Source organism: Coregonus lavaretus, assembly GCF_964263955.1.
Source record: "Coregonus lavaretus genome assembly, chromosome: 28".
NCBI classification, from domain to species: Eukaryota; Metazoa; Chordata; class Actinopteri; order Salmoniformes; family Salmonidae; genus Coregonus; species Coregonus lavaretus.
The window spans coordinates 3,129,735-3,147,613 of NC_140015.1; the positions used below are offsets into that span (position 1 = coordinate 3,129,735).

The 17,879-nt window shown below is 44.4% G+C and overlaps 1 protein-coding gene across 2 annotated transcripts; it reads right to left on the minus strand.

The window, feature by feature from the left end:
- Positions 1-378: 378 nt before the first annotated feature.
- On the minus strand, positions 379-17,042 carry spns1 (SPNS lysolipid transporter 1, lysophospholipid). 2 transcript variants are annotated; one of them, XM_084146090.1, is made up of 12 exons: positions 16,792-17,042; positions 15,065-15,283; positions 13,574-13,776; positions 10,811-10,962; positions 10,607-10,673; positions 10,242-10,384; positions 8,692-8,844; positions 8,059-8,248; positions 5,235-5,300; positions 3,482-3,580; positions 3,165-3,333; positions 379-1,893 (listed from the first exon to the last, which is right to left on the minus strand). In XM_084146090.1, the coding sequence occupies exons 2-12, from the start codon at positions 15,273-15,275 to the stop codon at positions 1,823-1,825; spliced, it is 1,524 nt and encodes a 507-aa protein (XP_084002216.1). In that variant the 5' UTR covers positions 15,276-15,283; positions 16,792-17,042; the 3' UTR covers positions 379-1,822. The 2 variants fall into 2 exon arrangements, with proteins under 2 accessions (XP_084002216.1, XP_084002217.1); XM_084146091.1 differs by having other exon boundaries at positions 15,065-15,280; positions 16,792-16,879.
- Positions 17,043-17,879: the final 837 nt, after the last annotated feature.

The following is a 17,879-nucleotide window of genomic DNA, read 5'->3' on the forward strand; positions in this document are numbered from 1 at the left end:
CCTACAAACAGGAAACCACACCAACGGAAGGAAGCCGTGAGCTCCTCTCTCTCTCCATCAAAAGAGGAGAGACAGACTGTGTAGACAACTGAAAAAAATAAGGGTAGAGGAGGAATTCCTGAATGAGAGAGGGGCAGAGGAGAGGGAGATGTCATAGGAGTGAGAGGAGAGGGGGAAAGGTATAGAAAGGTTGAATGAGAGAGGTTACAGCTGCACTTGGTGTATTTGTGCAGCATAATCTACAACCCTCCATGAAAACCTGGCTATGGGCTTACAGGATCCAAGCTTCAAAGACACATTTATCACCTCTGCATCTGCAAAGCACTAAGTGACATCTGCACAGATACATAGAGAAATCATTCCATGAGTCATCTCAACAACGGTCCATTCTCATCGTTTAATGTTTCAAAGAAAGGTTACATCAAATTCAGATTAGAAACTAGCAACTTTAACTAATTATTTTAAGGTTTCTCTTTCCAAAATAACCAATATATATTTTTTAAAGAATGTAACAATCGCCTTCATTCAAAAAGGGATATACATTTTCCTCAGACAATTAAGAAATGTACACTCTGTAATAGGCCTGATTTGATTTCCTGGTCATCGTGACATCAGTGCCTCTATATGAGGTCACAAAAACCCAAAGTACACCTGACCGCCAGGAACATTCCATAAAAACACCAGTAATAGCTAATTAAAACAATAAAATAGTCTTAAAAACCATAGATTATCTTCTGGACCTGTCTGGAACAGACATTTGTCCCGCCACCATTTTCTAGGGAGCCGAGGGACAAATCTAGTGTTATTATTATAATATACCAAACGGGTCTAAAAACAGAACAAGCATGATTAGGCTTAATCTGTTAAAAATGCAACATCCCACAACCGATCGGTGGGTTTGGAGTCCAATGTGGGTACCACGGGCCTGTACCTGCCAACTCCCTTTATCGGTCTGATACTGTATGTAGTATGTGGTTACACTGAACGGACAAGCATCATATTTAGTCTTAGTTTGATGACGGGAGGACGACGGCACTGGTTGGAATGGCTTTGAAATGGGCCGGCCGTAGTTGTTCCGTGGACAAATCAGAGCTCTGCGTTTCAGACCCAAGCAAAAAGTACAGCAGCCGTAGATGGGATGTAGTGGTTACAGCTCAATCAGAGCACTGGGGTGAAAAATATCCTGCCGGTTTTCCACAGAGGGCTCCACCGTCGACATATGGTCCCTGTGGAGTAACGGATGAGTGTCTGTCTAAGAGTGACACCCTATCTGTGACCCTGCGACACATTGGCTGCAACAGGAGATTTAATGGGGGTGCATGCATTGGAATGCAAAAAGGCATTTCTGCTTCCTTCTCTCCCTCAGGTAAAGTAGCTGCTTCTCCTCTGAAATTCCCTCTTGTCCTTTGTTTTATCCGGTCACCTCTTCCAGCCACAGAGGTTAGGCTTCCACTGATGTGGCTCTTTGACTTCCTGTTTACTACTCTGCATACATTTCTCATAAGTCACTATGTCTCATGTTGCCATGCCAACATGTGAAACCAATCAGAAGTGGAATATCTGGTTGGTGACTACAAAAACACCAGGAAATGATGAGCGGAAGGTTTGGCAGGTCTGACTCTGCCATGTTCCTCAGACGATAAAGGTATTAAAAAACATGTCATCTAAAATGTTACAAATAATAAATAAAAGTCTCTGTATAGGGCATTGTCCAATCAAAGACCATAGTTGTAAAAACACTGCTGCGCGATTGGTCACTGAAACAGGGACCAATCAGGGTGCAGCATCTTCCACAGGAGCCTCCAACGTCCCGTTTATCTCCTCAAATCAAAACGCTGGACACTGGCACCCTCGTGGACCTGCCGCTCTTGGGTACAACAATTGGTTCATCATCTGTCAGGGAAAGAAAATGCAGGACAGTACAATTAAAGCATTGTCTATTGATTATTAAGATGAGCAAAATATGTGACCTGGCAGTTTCTTGTAACTGTTGCCTCTCTCTGCTAACATTACATTTACATTTACGTCATTTAGCAGACGCTCTTATCCAGAGCGACTTACAAGTTGGTGCATTCACCCTATAGCCAGTGGGATAACCACTTTACAATTATTCTTTTTTATATATATATTTTTTTTTAGGGGGGGGGGGGGGGGGGGGGGGGGGGGCGGGGGGTAGAAGGATTACTTTATCCTATTCCAGGTATTCCTTAAAGAGGTGGGGTTTCAAATGTCTCCGGAAGGTGGTGAGTGACTCCGCTGTCCTGGCGTCGTGAGGGAGCTTGTTCCACCATTGGGGTGCCAGAGCAGCGAACAGTTTTGATTGGGCTGAGCGGGAACTATGCTTCCGCAGAGGAAGGGGAGCCAGCAGGCCAGAGGTGGATGAACGCAATGCCCTCGTTTGGGTGTAGGGACTGATCAGAGCCTGAAGGTACAGAGGTGCCGTTCCCCTCACAGCTCCATAGGCAAACATCACCTGTGGTCTGTAGACTCATCTTTACCGGTCTCATCTGTGGTTGCTCTCAACTATTGTTAGTCTCTCAACACTCTCTCTCACATACCCGTAGTTAGCAACAGTGTTAGGTCAGTGTTGGGCCAGCAGCATACCACCCTGCATCCCACTGTAGGCTTGCCTCTGAAGTTAAGCAGGGTTGGTCCTGGTCGGTCCCTGGATGGGAGACCAGATGCTGCTTGAAGTGGTGTTGGAGGGCCAGTAGGATGCACTCTTTCCTCTGGTCTAAAAAAAATATCCCAATGCCCCAGGGCAGTGTTGGGGACATTGCCCTGTGTAGGGTGCTGTCTTTCGGATTGGACATAAAATGGGTGTCCTGACTCTCTGTGGTCAGTAAAGATCCCATGGCACTGATTGTAAGAGTAGGGGTGTTAACCCCGGTGTCCTGGCTAAATTCCCAATCTGGCCCTCATACCATCATGGCCACTTAATCATCCCCAGCTTCCAATTGGCTCATTCATCCCCTGTAACTCTTCCCCAGGTCATTGCTGTAAATTAAACTGTGTTCAGTCAACTTTCCTGGTAAAATAAGGCTCCTCATTGAATTGTGTGACTTTCACCACTTCACATGCATTCATAGTTAGGCCGTCATAGCGTCGCCTGTTGCTAATCTGAGGCCGGGCGCTTAAATGTAGCTCCAGGTTTAGCCTCTCACCTGAGGGTGCGTAGTTTGCTGCACATTGACGGTCCTTCTCGATGAAGAGGGCGGTGGCCAGGAAGAAAGCCCCGCCCCCCACTGCCACGAAAGAGCAGGTGAGGAGGGAGAGCTGCAGGGAGCGGAACTGCCACAGGTACGAGTCAGTCTGCTTCAGAGAGTCTGACACCTGATGGAGGGAGAGGAGGGGGGGGGGGAGATGTTACACAGTAAATGAGGATCATACTCTGTTTCTTTAGACGTGTGTGTGTGTGTGTATCAAATGTGTAGGTATGCGTTTATGTGTGTGTGTGATAATAACATATCACGAGACATACCACTCCTATGAGATAAGGACTACCAGCATCTCCAAGGAGGTGAGAGAGAACGATCTGGAAGGCCTCAGCTGTGGAACGACGAGTGGGGACAACCACGTACTGAGAAAGATGGAGGGAGAGAGAGAGAGGGAGGAGGTAGAGGGGAGATACTTTTTTGCATATCTTATAAGTCACCACAATACAAAAGTACAGTGCATTCGGAAAGTATTCAGACCCCTTGACTGTTTCTACATTTCGTTACATTACAGCCTTATTCTAAAAATGATTAAATTAATTTTTCCCCTTATCAATCTACACACAATACCCAATAATGACACCAGGAGGAGACTCGTCGAGGCCTGGTGACAGACAGTCTACATCCTTCTGCTAGACGTGCCAGGTCTCGACGGGTCCTCCGGCCAGGACTAATTGGGGCTAGTGAGTAATCAAGGGGCTGATTGCTCACCAGCCGTACGGGGCACATAAAGCTGCCAGGAGGGCAGCACACGAGAGGGTTGGAGGTAGTGAGAAGTTGCTACTGGATAGACATCCTCACAGTCTGCTAGAACCGAGGGGCCCAGTGTTCCACCCCAGAGGAGAAAGCATTTCCCGGAGCCCAGAAGGCGGTAACCCGGAAGAGGTCTCCTGGAGGGGAAGATTCTCTGGTCTGTGAAACCAAGATTTAACTCTTTGGCCTGAATGCCAAGAGTCACGTCTGGAGGAAACCTGGCACCATCCCTACGGTGAAGCATGGTGGTGCAGCATCATACTGTGGGGATATTTTTCAGCGGTAGGGACTGGGAGACTAGTCAGAATCGAGGGAAAGATGAACAGAGCAAAGTACAGAGAGATCCTTGATGAAAACCTGCTCCAGAGTGCTCAGGACCTCAGACTGGGGCGAAGGTTCACCTTCCAACAGGACAACAACTCTAAGCACACAGCCAAGACAATGCAGGAGTGGCTCCAGGACAAGTCTCTGAATGTCCTCAAGTGGCCCAGCCAGAGCCCGGACTTGAACCCGATCGAACATCTCTGGAGAGACCTGAAAATAGCTGTGCAGTGACGCTCCCCATCCAAACCGACAGAGCTTGAGAGGATCTGGAGAGAATGGGAGAAACTCCTCAAATACAGGTGTGGCAAGCTTGTAGCGTCATACCCAAGAAGACTCATTTGCAGAAATTTCAGAAACCTGTTTTTGCTTCATCATTATGGGGTATTGTGTGTAGATTTATGAAAACAAAAAAACAATTTAATCAATTTTAGAATAAGGCTGTAATGTAACAATATGTGGAAAAAGTCAAGGGGTCTGAATACTTTCCGAATGCACTATAACCTTGAGGTTGGAAGGTTGAGCACGTGCACTAAAGAGTTACATGCATGGGTTACATTACTAGAAATGTGGCTATTCATATATGCCACTGACTTGGCGTGATCTAAATTCCTCAACAGAAACAGAATACATACTTTCCAGTTAGTACACATTTTTGTTGTAACCCCGGACAAGCACACCTGATTCAACTTGTCAACTAATCATCAAGCCCTCAATTAGTTGAATCAGGTGAGTTTGTCATGGGCTACAACAAAAATGTGTACCATTGGGGGTTCTCAAGGACTGGAGTTGGGCAACACTGCTCCAGACAGATCATGCTAATTTCATCAGAAACATCTATATATGGACATTGATTGAATAGGGCACAACCACGTTGCGTTTTAATAGCGAGAGAGAGCGAGAGAGAGCGAGAGAGAGAGAGGATAGTTATGCAACTGAACTCACCAGCAGGATGTCTGCTACGATGGCCCAGTTCATAGACAGGAAGGTCTCTCCCAGGAAGATAAATACCTGATCACACAGAAAAACTGGTTAGACCACCATAACCATACATTGCGAATACAACGCCAGAGAGGAAAGCATATATATATGTGTGTGTGTGTGTGTGTGTGTGTGTGTGTGTGTGTGTGTGTGTGTGTGTGTGTGTGTGTGTGTGTGTGTGAAAAAGACAGAGGCTGAAATCTACTAGATGAAAAGCCGAAAATAATATAACATCCTGGCATTTAAAGCATACAACATTTTCAAAATTTCACGTACTATAAAACATTCCATCTTCGCACACAGTTATTTCCATGTATAAAGGCCCACGAGCACCAACATGAAGTTCATAGGGGAATATCAAATTGAGTTCAAATGAAAGCTAATAGTCTATATTTGAGAAAGTAAGGCATATATGCACATTGAACAAAAATATAAACGCAACATGTGCTGGTCCAACATTTCATGAGCTCAAATAAAAGATTCCAGAAATGTTCCATATGCACAAAAAGCTTATTTCTCTCAAATTGTGCAGAAATTTGTTTACATCCATCCCTGTTAGTGAGCATTTCTCATTTACCAAGATAATCCATCCACCTGACAGGTGTGGCATATCAATAAGCTGATTAAACAGCATGACCATTACACAGGTGCACCTTGTGCCGGGGACAATAAAAGGCCACTAAAATTTACAGTTGTCACACAACGCCACAGATGTCTAAAGTTTTGAGGGAGTGTGCAATTGGCATGCAGACTGTAGGAATGTCCACCAGAGCTGTTGCCAGAGAATTGAATGTTAATTTCTCTACCATAAGCCTCCTCCGACGTAGTTTTAGAGAATTTGGCAGTACGTCCAACCGGCATCACAACCGCAGAGCAGGTGTAATCACGCCAGCCCAGGATCTCGACATCCGGCTTCTTCACCAATGGGATCATCAGACCAACCACCCGGACAGCTGATGAAACTGTGGGTTTGCACAAACTAAGAATTTCTTCACAAACTGTCAGAAACTGTCTCAGGGAAGCTCATCTGCGTGCTCGTCGTCCTCACCAGGGTCTTGACCTGACTGCAGTTCGGCGTCGTAACAGACTTCAGTGGGCAAATGCTCACCTTTGATGGCCACTGGCATGCTGGTAAAGTGTGCTCTTCACGGATAAATCCCGGTTTCAACTGTACCGGGCAGATGGCAGACAGCGCGTATCAGTGGCGGTCAGTGCCGTTTAAGACGAGGGAGGATGATTTTTTATTAATTTTTTCATGAGCATGGCCTTATTTCTATTACAGCATATTTGATGACTGTCATTCATTTTCCATTCACATCGATAGGTTTAGGCTAATACATGATACTCAAATTTTACCTGTACCCATAATGAGGTTGCTACTACCTAGCTAATGAATGAAAGTTTACAACGTAGGTGCACAGGTCAAGAGAATTTTTAGTAACCAAGGTGACAGTGACACATTCAATACCGCCTTGCACACTCTTGCCTGCATCTAGCTGATCTAGGGTGTAATCATTCATCCAACAGTTACATATGAGAGTTTCTATTGGATAAATTCAGGTATGTTCATCCCCGTTTCGTTCCATTTGCTTCCGTTTAAGAAACGTCTTTCAACAGAATCGGCGGAATGAATACACCCCTGATCACACGCAAACATTTCACTTTCATAGCAGCCACATACAAACAGCATGATCACTTTGCTCGCTGTGAGTAATATATATATATATATATATATATCCTTCTAGAAACTATCTATGCGCTCTCCTCCTCTCACCTTTTCCCTTGACTTGTGGACTTCAGTGCACAACACATCAGCTAACATAGCATACCTCTCTGTTTGAGTAGGCTTAGCTAGCTGCATTGGCCTTCATGAAGAGGGAGGATAATGAAAGTTCACAGAAGTAACAAGTAAAAGTAGAGCAGACTAGAGTTGAGTACACTATAATGTACTGTACTGAACTATACTGCACTGTGCTGTACTCTACTGACCTCTACTGTGCTGTACTTTGATGTCCAATCTTGTGAAACATAGTTGGAATGTGCATTGCTTTTATTTTTAAATAGTTTTTAAATAAATCGATCCAAGTGAATTTACACCACATATACTGTACAAAGTCTATGATTGGTTCAGATTTGGTCTGGTCTGGACCAACCAAATTTGGTCTTGTTTGGGGGCAGAGCTCATTAAAATAACATCCAGTGTGTAGAATAATAGCCAAATATGCAAAAGAGGACATTGCATATTGAAACCTTTGTGTACCCATTTAGGATACATGAAGAGAATTACATATCCATAATTATGCATTTCTGTGTAGTACAGATCAGGGACCAATGATGAAATTCCGTTATCGGGTGTAAATTCACCTCACTTACTGTAGTTCAATAACCAAAATAGATTTTCATGTCATAGCTGACACCCCATTCTTTTCGCAGACATTGTTGAATCTTAATTCGGAGCAGATATTTAACAACAGTTTTTGTAAAATGTGGATTCATTCAAATTGAGGGAGGTTTTTGCCTCTGCACCATTCTTCCAGTAAATGTGTTTTTGTAAAACCTTCAGTGTAAATTGTTAAAAGTAGTCATAATGCATAGTTATTGTTTGTTACATTTTTAAATCAATGGTTTTTGTTTGCCATACATTTTAAGTGAAAAATCTAAGTCTCAGCGCTATTCCGTTACCGTGGAATTGTCCATACCCAAAATGCATACTACTTAGAACGCATGTATTCGGACATGGCCACACAGAGAGAGAGCGAGAGAGAGAGAGAGATGGGTGTTGACTTACGTAGGTGGCGATGGTGCTGGCCTGAGCAAAGACGATGGCGAGGTAGAGGAAGGGAGCTGAGAGGAGGAGTCCTAGAGCACACACCAGGGGGTCTGCCCTTGGCGTCCTCAACCTCAGCCGCCTACTGGCCTCCGCCCCACTGGCCACACCCAGGATCCCCGACACAACTGTGATGATGCCAAAGTACAGGCTGGGGAGGGAGAGAGTGAGAACGTTTATGACATTTAATTTAATTTGTTTACCCTTGCTGACTCATCAGTGTGGTTTTTGATGTTTTGACAATTGACCATTTCCTGATCAACTGGATTCCTTTGATAGCCAAAGTTTGATGTCTGGTCTCTACTGCTGCTCTCTATTCACTGACTCCTATTGTCGTGCCAAGCCGTTGCAGTTATCAGGAGTCGAGTGTAGTAGTGGCAAAAATGTTGTGATGATTCAATCTTATCCTGTGATTACAGAGGAGTCTGATGATCCCTTAACATTCTGACTGATTATAAAGAGTCTTTATTCAGCACCTAGTTCCTGTGTGTGTGTTACCTGTCAGACGTTTGTGTGTCACCTGTTGGATGTCGGTGTGAGTTTGTCTGTGTCTGTGTGTGTGTGTGTGTGTTACCTATCAGATGTCTGTGTTACCTGTCGGAGGTGTCGCAGGGCCCCTTAACACAGGGGGGCCTCTCTCCGGTGAAGACAGCAGCTCTGAAGAGGAAGGCCGGGGCCCAGAGTGCCAAGGAGCCAGTCACAAAGGCCACTGCTGTGAAGCCAAACGTAGACAGCACAAAGCTGCGGCTGCACACAGACACGCACAAAGATATTTGTTTGATAACTCTTCTATAGGACCAAAGATGCATTATAATTGTGCAATGAATACAGAGCTATAGAGATATGGTCAAAACATAGTGGACTATTACAGGGAACATGGGTGTCATTTCAGACTCAACAACACAATATAGAAAATAGGATGCGATTTGATACTGGGCTTGTGATCAACACCATTATCCCAGAAACCCTAGACCCACTCAAATTTGCATACCGCCCCAACAGATCCACAGATGATGCAATCTCTATTGCACTCCACACTGCCCTTTCACACCTGGACAAAAGGAACACCTTTGTAAGAATGCTTTTCATTGACTACAGCTCAGTGTTCAACACCATAGTGCCCACAAAGCTCATCACTAAGCTAAGGACCCTGGGACTAAACACCTCCCTCTGCAGCTGGATCCTGGACTTCCTGACGGGCCGCCCCCAGGTGGTAAGGGTAGGTAACAACACATCCGCCACACTGATCCTCAACACGGGGGCCCCTCAGGGGTGCGTGCTCAGTCCCCTCCTGTACTCCCTGTTCACTCACGACTGTACTCCCTGTTCACTCACCAACAAACTAACATGGTCCAAGCACACCAAGACAGTTGTGAAGAGTGCACGACAAAACCTAAGGAGACTGAAAAGATTTGGCATGGGTCCTCAGATCCTCAAAAGGTTTTACAGCTGCACCATCGAGAGCATCGTGACTGGTTGCATCACTGCCTGGTATGGCAACTGCTCGGCCTCCGACCGCAAGGCACTACAGAGGGTAGTGCGTACGGCCCAGTACATCACTGGGGCCAAGCTTCCTGCCATCCAGGACCTCTATACCAGGCGGTGTCAGAGGAAGGCCCTAAAAATTGTCAAAGACTCCAGCCACCCTAGTCATAGACTGTTCTCTCTGCTACCGCACAGCAAGCCTTACCGGAGTGCCAAGTCTAGGTCCAAGAGGCTTCTAAACAGCTTCTACCCCCAAGCCATAAGACTCCTGAACAGCTAATCAAATGGCTACCCAGACTATTTGCATTGCCCCCCCCCCCGAACCCCCCCTCCCCCTCTTTTACGCTGCTGCTACTCTCTGTTTATTATCTATGCATAGTCACTTTAATAACTCTACCTACATGTACATATTACCTCAACTAACCGGTGCCCCCACACATTGACTCAGTACCCCCTGTATATAGATAGCCTCACTATTGTTATTTTACTGCTGCTCTTTCATTAATTATTTGTTACTTTTATTTATTTATTTATTTCGGTATTGTTGGTTAAGGGCTTGTAAGTAAGCATTTCACTGTAAGGTCTACACCTGTTGTATTCGGCACATGTGACAAATACAATTTGATTTGATTTGATTTGTTTTTTTATGGTGGACATACTTCCTGCAAAGGGCCTTCATGTCACCCAGCCAGCTGGTCCTTTGGAGGGTGTGCTCCGGTCTGGCCTCGATAGCACCCCTTTTCGGCTCTTTCACCACGAACAACAGCAACACCACCGCTACCAGTCCTAACGCAGGAGTCACCTAGGGGGGAAAAAACACAATTTGAATGGCATAATTGATGTATCTGATATGGACAGATAGAACTAAAACATTGAATTATTAAGAGTCAGATGAAAGGTACCACCATGCTTTTACGCATTTTTGTATTATTCCTTTTATGGTTGAGAGTGCATGTATTTTGACTAACTTTTGTGTTGAGAAGTAAGTATAATATCCAACAGCTCAGGGGATGTGTTAACTCACCCGCAGGGCCCAATGCCAGTCCCCTGCCATGTCATCAACCTTTGACCCCACGATGTAGCCCAGACCACTGAGGAAGGAAGGACAATGGAACAAACATTCACCACAGGGTCAATTGGCTCCTCCTCTTATCACATAAGCCAAGACAGATAACAAAGATGGACACAGATGTATTCATTATTATGTGTATATGTTCTATGACCCCACCTGCCCACTGGAATGGCAAAATAGAAGACAGAGAGCATCTGCGTCCTCCTCTCCTTGACGTACAGGTCTGCGATGATGGTTGGGGCGATGGTGGAGTAACTGGCCTCTCCAACCCCCACCAGGCCACGCGTCAACAACAGGAGCCAGAAATACTGACAGGAGGAATGGTGGAGAGGGGGAGGGAGAGAGAGGGGAAGAAAGAGGGGAGGAGAGATGGGGGAAGAAAATAACATGCCTTCAGGTTAAGATTGAACTTTTATTTAAATCAGGGGAGCCCATTGACACCAGGGTCTCATTTTCAATGGTGCCCTGACGACAACAAATTCAACACAAACATTCCAATACAAAAAATAATAATACTTTTTTTTAAATGCAGGTTAAAATAAAAACACAATACATATTAATTTTTTTGCCCCCTTTTTCTCCCCAATTTCATGATATCCAATTGCGATCTTGTCTCATCGCTGCAACTCCCCAACGGGCTCGGGAGAGGCGAAGGACGAGTCATGCGTCCTCCGAACATGAACCGCGCTCCTTAACACCCGCCTGCTTAACCCGGAAGCCAGTCGCAGAGGAAACGCCGTTCAACTGACTACCGAAGTCAGCCTGCAGGCACCCGGCCCGCCACAAGGAGTCGCTAGAGCGCGATGAGCCAAGTAAAGCCCCCCAGGCCAAACCTTCCCCTAACCCGGACGACACTGGGCCAATTGTGCGATCTGAGAGACCCGTTCATATCCGAGAGAAAAAGCCTCCAACTGGGCGCTGCCTGCACCATCAATAAACAACCGATATTGGCCAAATTATCCACAGTTACGTGTCCTTAAAAACTGCCTATAACAAATTACAAAAAAAAGATTTGTTGTGTTTCGATGTGTAGCATACTCAAAACGTTATAGTCTATTGTCGGAGATTTGAGTAATAAATGCATCAGGGCATTGCATGCATATAGGCCTAGGTATCCACTGTATGACATTCATATTTAAAAAATATATTTATATTAAAAGGAGACAATCTTAGGCTTAGCCCTAGAGAGACTGAGAGAAAGATAGAGATATGCCGGCACCATGTTTCCAACATCGACATGTATTTCTTTATACTTGTCAATTGGCTACTACTGCTATACAGATATAGGCGTACAGAAGGAGGCTAATTCATTTGTTCATTTTCGATCAGAATCTATTTTATAAAAGATAAGTATTATATTGATAGATTAAAGGAGTAACTCTGGTAGGCCCAAAACATTCTTCCTCACCTCAAGTTCAACTGTCGGAGTGTCGGTGCGCACTGCCTTCATAGGCCTGCTGTAGCCTAATAATAACCATACTACAGCTTCACAAAGGTTGCTTAACTTTATTAGGGTCATGTCTCCCTAATAACTCCCGAGAGGCGCAGTGGTCTAAGGCACTGCATCACAGTGCTAGCTGTGCCACTAGAGATCCTGGTTTGAGTCCAGGCTCTGTCGCTGCCGGCCACGACCGGGAGACCCATGGGTGGCGCACAATTGGTACAGCGTCGTCCAAGGTAGGGGAGGGTTTGGCCGGCAGGGATGTGCGTTCGTTTCCCACGAGGGGCCAGTATGAAAAAAATAATAATAATTGCATCCACTAACTGTAAGTTCCTCTGGATAAGAGTGTCTGCTAAATGACTAAAAATGTAAAATGTCAAAAGTAAGTTAAGTCATTGTTTATAGGGGAAATACGAACAGGTTATTATTTTGCGGCATTAAATTAATTACCAACAAAGGAGATTGCCTACCGTAGGCCTACCCAACAAATGACAGCAATAGGTTAATGCTATTTATTTTACAACAGGCCTACTTTTAAACCTTCAACTAAATACAGACCACAAAATTAAAGATCAAATTTAATTTAGCAAATGGCAATTTCGCAACAAAATGAAACAAAACACTTTTTGCTTAGGCTATTTAAAGAACCAGCTTCGATTATTAAATAACTTGTCCACAAGGAGGACATTCTGCTTGTAGGCATGCTCTTCTTCCTCTAACTTTTATTTTACTTCAATGAAAAACGCCTCCATCTTCACAATCAACAGTAGTCTAGGCCAAGGCACCTCTCTTGCTCTCCCTCTCAGCAACAGGCGCACATGCGCGCAAGGAGTGTGAGAATGGTGCTGAAGCGTGAATTCGAGCGTAGGATATGATAGACCGCCTCTCCCGGCCCGTTACAATTTTATTTATCACCATTTTAAAAAAAAAGTGTTTCTTTTTTTTTCCTGGTGTGTGTGTAGCCAACCTGCCCCTCCCTCTCGGAAGCATAGTCTAGTAGCCTACTGTCTCCCAGTGGTCTAAGGCACTGCATCGCAGTGCTAGCTGTGCCACTAGAGATCCTGGTTCGAATCCAGGCTCTGTCGTATCCGGCCGCGACCGGGAGACCCATGGGGCGGTGCACAATTGGCCCAGCGTCGTCCAGGGTAGGGGAGGGAATGGCCGGCAGGGATGTAGCTCAGTTGGTAGAGCATGGCGTTTGCAACGCCAGGGTTGTGGGTTCAATTCCCACGGGGGGCCAGTATGAAAAAAATAAAATAAAAATAATGTATGCATCTGCTAAATGATTAAAATGTACTGACGTTACAAGCGTGATTCAGAAATTAGTAACTTTTTTGGGCTTCAAAACGGTTTTATTTTGCTAGTCGGAACAGTGAACCGGAACCCAAAAAATAATGGTTCTGTTCAGAACTAAACGATTGAGAAATAATTTCGGTTCCAACACCTACTGAAAACGATAGTTAGAAAGTGTCACTCACTTCTCTGGGCGTGTAGGAGCTGGCGAGCGTCACCACGGACCAGAAGCCGATGCCCACACTCATGATCACCTTCCTGTTGTACCTGTCGCCCAGGTAACCAAAGACAGGAGCCAGGAACATGTAGCTGCAGATGAAGACTGTTTGGAGCAGCCCTGACTTCCCATCATTGATCCCAAAGTACTGCTCAATGTCAGGCAGAACACCTAAACAAGACAGAGAGGCCTGTGTTATATGGCATATGGGAAATTACTTATCCATAGCACTTTTTGGGGTTATGATAGTCTAATCCAACATGCTTTTTAGGAGTAGCCTATGCTTCCGTAGCAAACGGATCCATGAATGTTCTTTGTGTGAAATTATCATAATATATAACTCTCAAAGGTCCCGCACAGTCTAATCATGTTTTTCATAAAATGTGATGATATTTAGATGAAACCAGAACAAAGTAGGATGACCAAATTATGAAAAATTACTGTTGCTTCTACATTGATAAAGTCTGATCAGAGAGTTACTAAACATCACATAAAGCCTCATTTTAATACACCATGGTAACATCTTATTATCTTACCTACTTTAAATAAGTATAGCCTTGTAACTCATTGCAGAAGGCGTGTTGGCAGAGGTGCGTGGTTTTGATAGCTAGGTAGCTAGTCTACTGGTACCAAAATGTTACTGCAGTGTGTCAGCAAATATAATTAGAAGCTAGCTAAGTCTTCAGCCAGCATGGAACAAACGTGGGGGAAGGGTTGCCCAAAACTGACGCAGTCGTCATGTCATGATATCGAGAGACATTCCAATTGGAAGATGCATTCAAATTTCTGGACATCATTGATAGTCATTATATATTAACATTGTTTGACAGTCAATATACATGTATTTAATTAAATGTATCCAGACCTCACCCTGTAAAGTTTCAACTGAAATTGTCCAAGATGAATTAGCTAGCTAGCTTTATAAACAGTGCTGACAATTCCATTTGGGCTAGCTAGATAAATTATAAAGCCAACATTTTGTCTATATTGATGCCGTTACAATAACCAAAGAGTTGGGTAAACAATTTGTGAAACCATGATATATGACAGGATTGGATGTTGTATGCAATTTCAATGTTGTTTGAGTTGCCTTGTGTATCAGGAAATTTGTTTGAGATAATCTCACTGCAAGATTAGGTGTTTTCAAAGAACCGCCAGTCAAGGTGAGCTCCCGCCAACTGCCTACTAGCTCCCCGCCCACTCAGTCTTTTTAGACTTCCTGGTAGTTTGACATGAGAGAAAAAGTACAAAAAAGATATATACATATATCTAAATCGGGAAAAAATATTATGGGTGATATTTAAGTCACGCATAAGGCTTGGAAATCGGAATCAGAATGACTGTTCGGGACCTTTAAGGATCAATATCTAAACACTGATGATATGTAGTTCCCCTTTAAAGAAATGTTAGGTGAGCGTTGGGTTAGGTAAATGTTGGTGTAACGTTAGATTGTCCATACCAGCCACGGTGAACCTGTCCATGTAGTTGAGCAGGTTGATGAAACACAGGACAATAACGGTGAACACTGCTCTTATGCTGGACACTCCGCTGGCTGGCTCTTCCTCTTCCCGGCGCTGGCTAGGCCCCGCACCAGGCTCTTCCGAGCCCTCTGCCTCGCTGTCATCAGAGAAGAAGGGCGTGGTGTCAGAGGTGGGGTCGGCTAGAGACATCACAGCTGCTGGAGAGAACAAGAAAGGAAACTGAATGATGAGGAGGCCATTTTGGGTCAACGCAGTAGGCACCTTGAGTTAAATTGAACTCACGTGCAAAGAGTTTTCTGTCAGAAACAAAGGAGAGGGAAAATAAAGATGAAAAAGTAAATAGGAAAAATTCCTAAATGAATGGCAGAGACACACGAAGGTCCAAATGCATTTCAAAAGTGTGTCATTGTAAAACCAAAGCTAATGTGTGTGGTTAGGGAAAGTAATGTAATTTAGAGCCAGGGGAACAAGACAGTCACAGATAATGTGGGAGAAGGGGGGAGTATTGTGGTGCAGTCTTGTGATGTACGTTAACGAAACTAGCTTACTGTCATGTGAACATGGACAGCACGTGTCTGAATGTGTGTGTGCAGAGTGTTAAGTCTTAGTGTGCATTTGTATCAGCAAGAATGAAGGCTGTTGAGAAAGAGTATGTGAGGAAACTCCGGAAATGAAAGATACCATAGAGTGGCGCAGTGGTCTAAGGCACTGCACCGCAGTGCTAGCTGTGCCACTAGAGATCCTGGTTCGGATCCAGACTATTGTAGCCGGCCGCGACCAGGAGACCCATGGGGCGGTGCACAATTGGCCCAGCGTCGTCTAGGGTAGGGGAGGGAATGGATGTAGCTCCATTGGTAGAGCATGGCGTTTGCAACGCCAGGGTTGTGGGTTCGATTCCCACGGGGGGGCAGTATGATAAATAATGTATGCACTAACTAACTGTAAGTCGCTCTGGATAAGAGTGTCTACTAAATGACAAAAATGTAAATGTAGATAGAACAATGAGTTACAACTCGAGTATGGTTTCCCATTTCCTCAAGTGTTTTTCAACGTCACACAAAGACTAACTTTAGGTGGTGAATTTGTGCTGACAGACAGGTTAATACACGAACATCCTCTTCAAAACAACAAGCTACGGTGTGCATAATTAACCACAAAATTATGTCTAGAGTAGAGGGTTAAAATGCTTCGTCTGTTTACAGATAGCTAAATAAAATACCAATGTGATTCTGATCGATACATGAACCTTGAACTTAGCAAATGTGGCCAAGTTAACTAGTTTGAGCAGGGTTCCATTGTCTTTGTAAGCTTGCAGAAGTAGACATTATGTAGTTAGCTGGCTACCGTTACGTGATAGCTAGCTATTCCGACCCTATGATCATGGGACTTTGATTGGTTAGCTTGTTGCTAGCAACCAGTGGCATGGTAAACAACTCCCAATCACCTCGTTAGCTGGCTAGTTGGCTGGCCACAAAACACTACATTAACATTTTAGTCATTTAGCAGACGCTCTTATCCAGAGCGACTTACAGTTAGTGAGTGCATACATTTTCAAACTAAAGCTACCTAACAGATCTGGTCATTCATCAATGTCAGTACGTTAACTAGCTAATACTCTAACAAATGTATCCAGTATTCTTTGTAACAGATGTCCATAGTAGCTTTGTGGCTGTGTGAGTCAAAGCTACTTTTTGTTATTGTTTACCTGGTAGCTGGTCAACGCAGTGATGAGTCGGGATTTATGCGTCTTCACGAGTTTCTATCTGTCTCGGGTCCTGTGTTGATGTCAGATCTGCTCTTTCTTGTGTTTTATTGCATTAGCTTAAACGCTAGCGTCAACATTTCTTGACGCTTTCTGGAGAAAATGGTCGGACGAAGGTAAACCGCTATGTTATTATCTTCCTCATCGGCGCAGCCATGTTGAAATTGTATCCAACTTCCGCCCCTTACTCACATGACTTATTACAACACCACCACATACTGGAAATCGACCAACAATGAAACTGATACCATTTCTGTTGATACCAGAGACTGAATACTGAATAGATAGCAAAACAAAAAGGGCTTTCATTGGTAAATAGTTGAATAATAAATCCACAAATAATTTTTTCCTTGCCTCAACCAATTATGTTTAAAATTATTGGCCTCAACCGACCAACAGTGTGGTGAGATAACAGTTATTGTGCTGACGTTGCTTCCAGAGGCAGTTTGGACCTCGGTAGTGAGTGTTGCAACCAAGGACAGACGATTTTTACATGATTCAACACTCGGCGGTCCGGTTCTGTGAGCTTGTGTGGCCTATCACTTCATGGCTGAGCCATTGTTGCTCCTAGGTGTTTCCACTTCACAATAACAGCACTTACAGTTGACCGGGGAAGCTCTAGCAGGGCAGAAATGTTTTGAACTGACTTGTTAGAAAGGTGGCATCCTATGACCGTGCCACATTGAAAGCTCATTGAGCTCTTCAGTAAGGCCATTCTACTGTCAGTGTTTGTCTATGGAGATTGCATGGCTGTGCGCTCGATTTTATACACCTGTCAGCAACGGGTGTGGTTGAAATAGCCGAATCCACTAATTTGAAGGGGTGGCCACAAACGTTTGTATATATAGTGTATTTTGCTCAAATAGGAGATATAAGGCACCCTGTTGTCTATAACTTTTCCCTGTATAATGCACTACTTTTGACCATAGCCCTATGGGCCCTGGTCAAAAATGTGTGTACTATGTATAGGGAATATGGTGCGATTTGGGACACCCTGCCTATTGTAAACCATTTCGCCATCCCATTCCCCC